This window comes from Zingiber officinale, chromosome 6B (assembly GCF_018446385.1).
Source record: "Zingiber officinale cultivar Zhangliang chromosome 6B, Zo_v1.1, whole genome shotgun sequence".
In the NCBI taxonomy this organism is placed as follows: Eukaryota; Viridiplantae; Streptophyta; class Magnoliopsida; order Zingiberales; family Zingiberaceae; genus Zingiber; species Zingiber officinale.
Genome location: NC_055996.1, coordinates 29,654,551 through 29,657,106, shown reverse-complemented (window position 1 = coordinate 29,657,106; position 2,556 = coordinate 29,654,551). Strand labels below are relative to the sequence as shown.

Here is a 2,556-nt window from a genome sequence, read left to right as displayed (position 1 = left end):
AATAGACAATTATCTAAAAATATTAAATTGATAACCTGCTTACTACAAATACTTTTCAATATATTCATATAGTTAATGAATTTTTTTTATGAAATTAATAGTAGTAAATTATAATTTTTCAATTTACTTTCTATATATGGTCATATGATCGACCATATGAAATAGTTGGATGACTAATTCTACCTTTTGCTAACTGATGTAACTAAAAACAAAGGAAATCCTTCCTTCATTATTTACAAAACCAACAAATAAATTCCATCCTAATTGGTCCTGGTCACGGGGCAATCTACCAAATCTCCAACAACTCCAGCGATTTGTGAATAAATAAATAAATAAAATAAAATTTTAAGAATCCAACACACATTAGAAAATTATTTTTTCATGCAAATATAATTCATTATTTTTAGTCAAATCTCGTTAACATGGAACTAGTCCAACAAGCAAGCAGTCTAGAACTAGTCACGAGCAAAAAATCAAAAAGGTCCTCTTTATTTTTATTATAGTTAAAATGTACTTTACGTTTAAATATAATAAACAAGTATTTTATTATATTTTTCATTTATTTTTTTCAACGGTGTTATGTTAATTTTAACAAAAATTACTCTATATTATATGAATTTTGATTAAAAAATACTTTAATAATATTAAATAATTTTAATTAAGTTAGAATAATTTTGATTAATTTTTTTAATAAAATTGGAATAAAGATATTTTTAATTTTTTTTACATGAGTTATTATAATGGAAAGATTTTTTTAATTTTTGTGCATTTATTATAAACTAGTTTTATAATAATGGATTTTATCAGGGGTGTACTTGTGAAACGGTCGTGAGACCTATTAAAATCGGCGCACGTCAGCGACAAGTTGGAAGTTTGTTCATATTTCCTATTTTGCCCTTGTATTTACATAAATTTTAGTTTACGCCCCTAGTTTTATTTATAGTTTGCATTAAGTTTGCACCCGCCAGCCCCATATTAGCAAATAGAATTTGAGTTCTGAGTCAAATTGATAATTTATGAGATTTCACGGGGCGAGATGAAAATTTCCCCGCATCTTCGTTAAGTTCTCCGCCTCCTTCCTCCACGTCTTCGTCTCCGCCAAATCCATCTCCCCGTTACGAGTCCTCTCCTTCCAGATCTGAACCGCCGGAGTCTACAACAGATCGAGGCAGTCGTAGGAGGAGAAGAGCGTCTCCATCGACGTCGTCGTTAGTATGGGTCGCGAGGGCATTGGCGGAGGCGGCGCCGGCGGCGCGGTGGCAGAGGGAGTTTTGAGGAAGATTCTGCTTTCCTACGCCTACGTCGCCATATGGATCTTCCTCAGTTTCACCGTCATCGTCTACAACAAGTACATCTTGGATCCGAAAATGTACGGCTGGCCCTTCCCCATCTCCCTCACCATGATCCACATGGGCTTCTGTTCCTCTCTCGCCTTCCTCCTTGTCCGGGTCTTTCGCCTCGTCGATCCGCCGTCCTCTCCGGCCATGTCCCGCGCCCTTTACCTCTCCTCCATCGTCCCTATCGGCGCCCTCTACTCCCTCTCCCTCTGGTTCTCGAACTCCGCTTACATCTACCTCTCCGTCTCCTTCATCCAGATGCTCAAGGCCCTCATGCCGGTCGCCGTCTACTCCATCGGAATACTCTTCAAAAAGGAGATTTTTAAGAGCTCCTCTATGCTCAACATGCTTTCCATCTCCTTCGGCGTTGCAATCGCCGCGTACGGAGAGGCGCGCTTTGACGCCACCGGCGTCGCCCTCCAGCTTGGCGCTGTCGCGTTCGAGGCCACCCGCCTCGTCCTCATCCAGATCCTGCTCACCTCCAAGGGCATCTCCCTCAATCCCATCACCTCTCTCTACTATGTTGCCCCTTGCTGCTTCGCATTCCTCATGATCCCCTGGTCCGTCGTCGAGCTTCCTGTTCTCCGCGCCCGTTCGGCGACCTCTCTCCGTCCTGATCTGCTCATCTTCGGCACCAATTCCTTCTGCGCCTTCGCCCTTAACCTTGCCGTCTTCCTCCTTGTCGGCAAGACTTCCGCACTTACTATGAACGTAGCCGGCGTAGTCAAGGATTGGCTCCTAATAGCCTTCTCCTGGTCTGTGATCCGGGACACTGTCACTACCATCAACCTCTTTGGCTACGCCATTGCCTTCCTTGGGGTCGCCTACTACAACCATGTCAAGTTACAGGCGCTGAAGGCCAAGGAATCGCAGAAGAAGGCTACACAGGCGGACGAGGAGGCGGGGAAGCTCCTCCAGCAAGTTGATGGTCCCGGAGACAACAGGAAGGGTGACGCCCAGAATTGATCCATACTTCAGCCTTGTTCTTCCAGAAATAGATCGGTTCGTCTTCAGTATTTCTTATGGATCTCTTCATTCGTTAGCTTATCTATCTTTAGTAACACATTCTGCAGCCATGGAGGAAGTTTAAGTGAGAAAACAAGGAAAAGAATAGTAAAAAAGGGACTTTTGATGTTTTCTTTCATTGTTATCCTATTTTTCTTGTTATTATTCATGGAAAAGTTTGGATTTTGATCATATGTGCCTGATTGTTGTTATA

The 2,556-nt window shown here is 41.9% G+C and overlaps 1 protein-coding gene across 1 annotated transcript; it reads left to right on the top strand.

Moving 5' to 3' along the window:
* Positions 1–1,097: 1,097 nt before the first annotated feature.
* On the top strand, positions 1,098–2,556 carry LOC121992320 (probable sugar phosphate/phosphate translocator At5g25400). Its single transcript, XM_042546613.1, has one exon. It carries the CDS (start codon positions 1,215–1,217, stop codon positions 2,301–2,303), a length of 1,089 nt encoding a protein of 362 aa, XP_042402547.1. The 5' UTR covers positions 1,098–1,214; the 3' UTR covers positions 2,304–2,556.

Coding starts and splice junctions, on each gene's coding strand:
- LOC121992320 (XM_042546613.1), top strand. CDS start 1,215: ATGGGTCGCGAGGGCATTGGCGGAGGCGGCGCCGGCGGCGCGGTGGCA.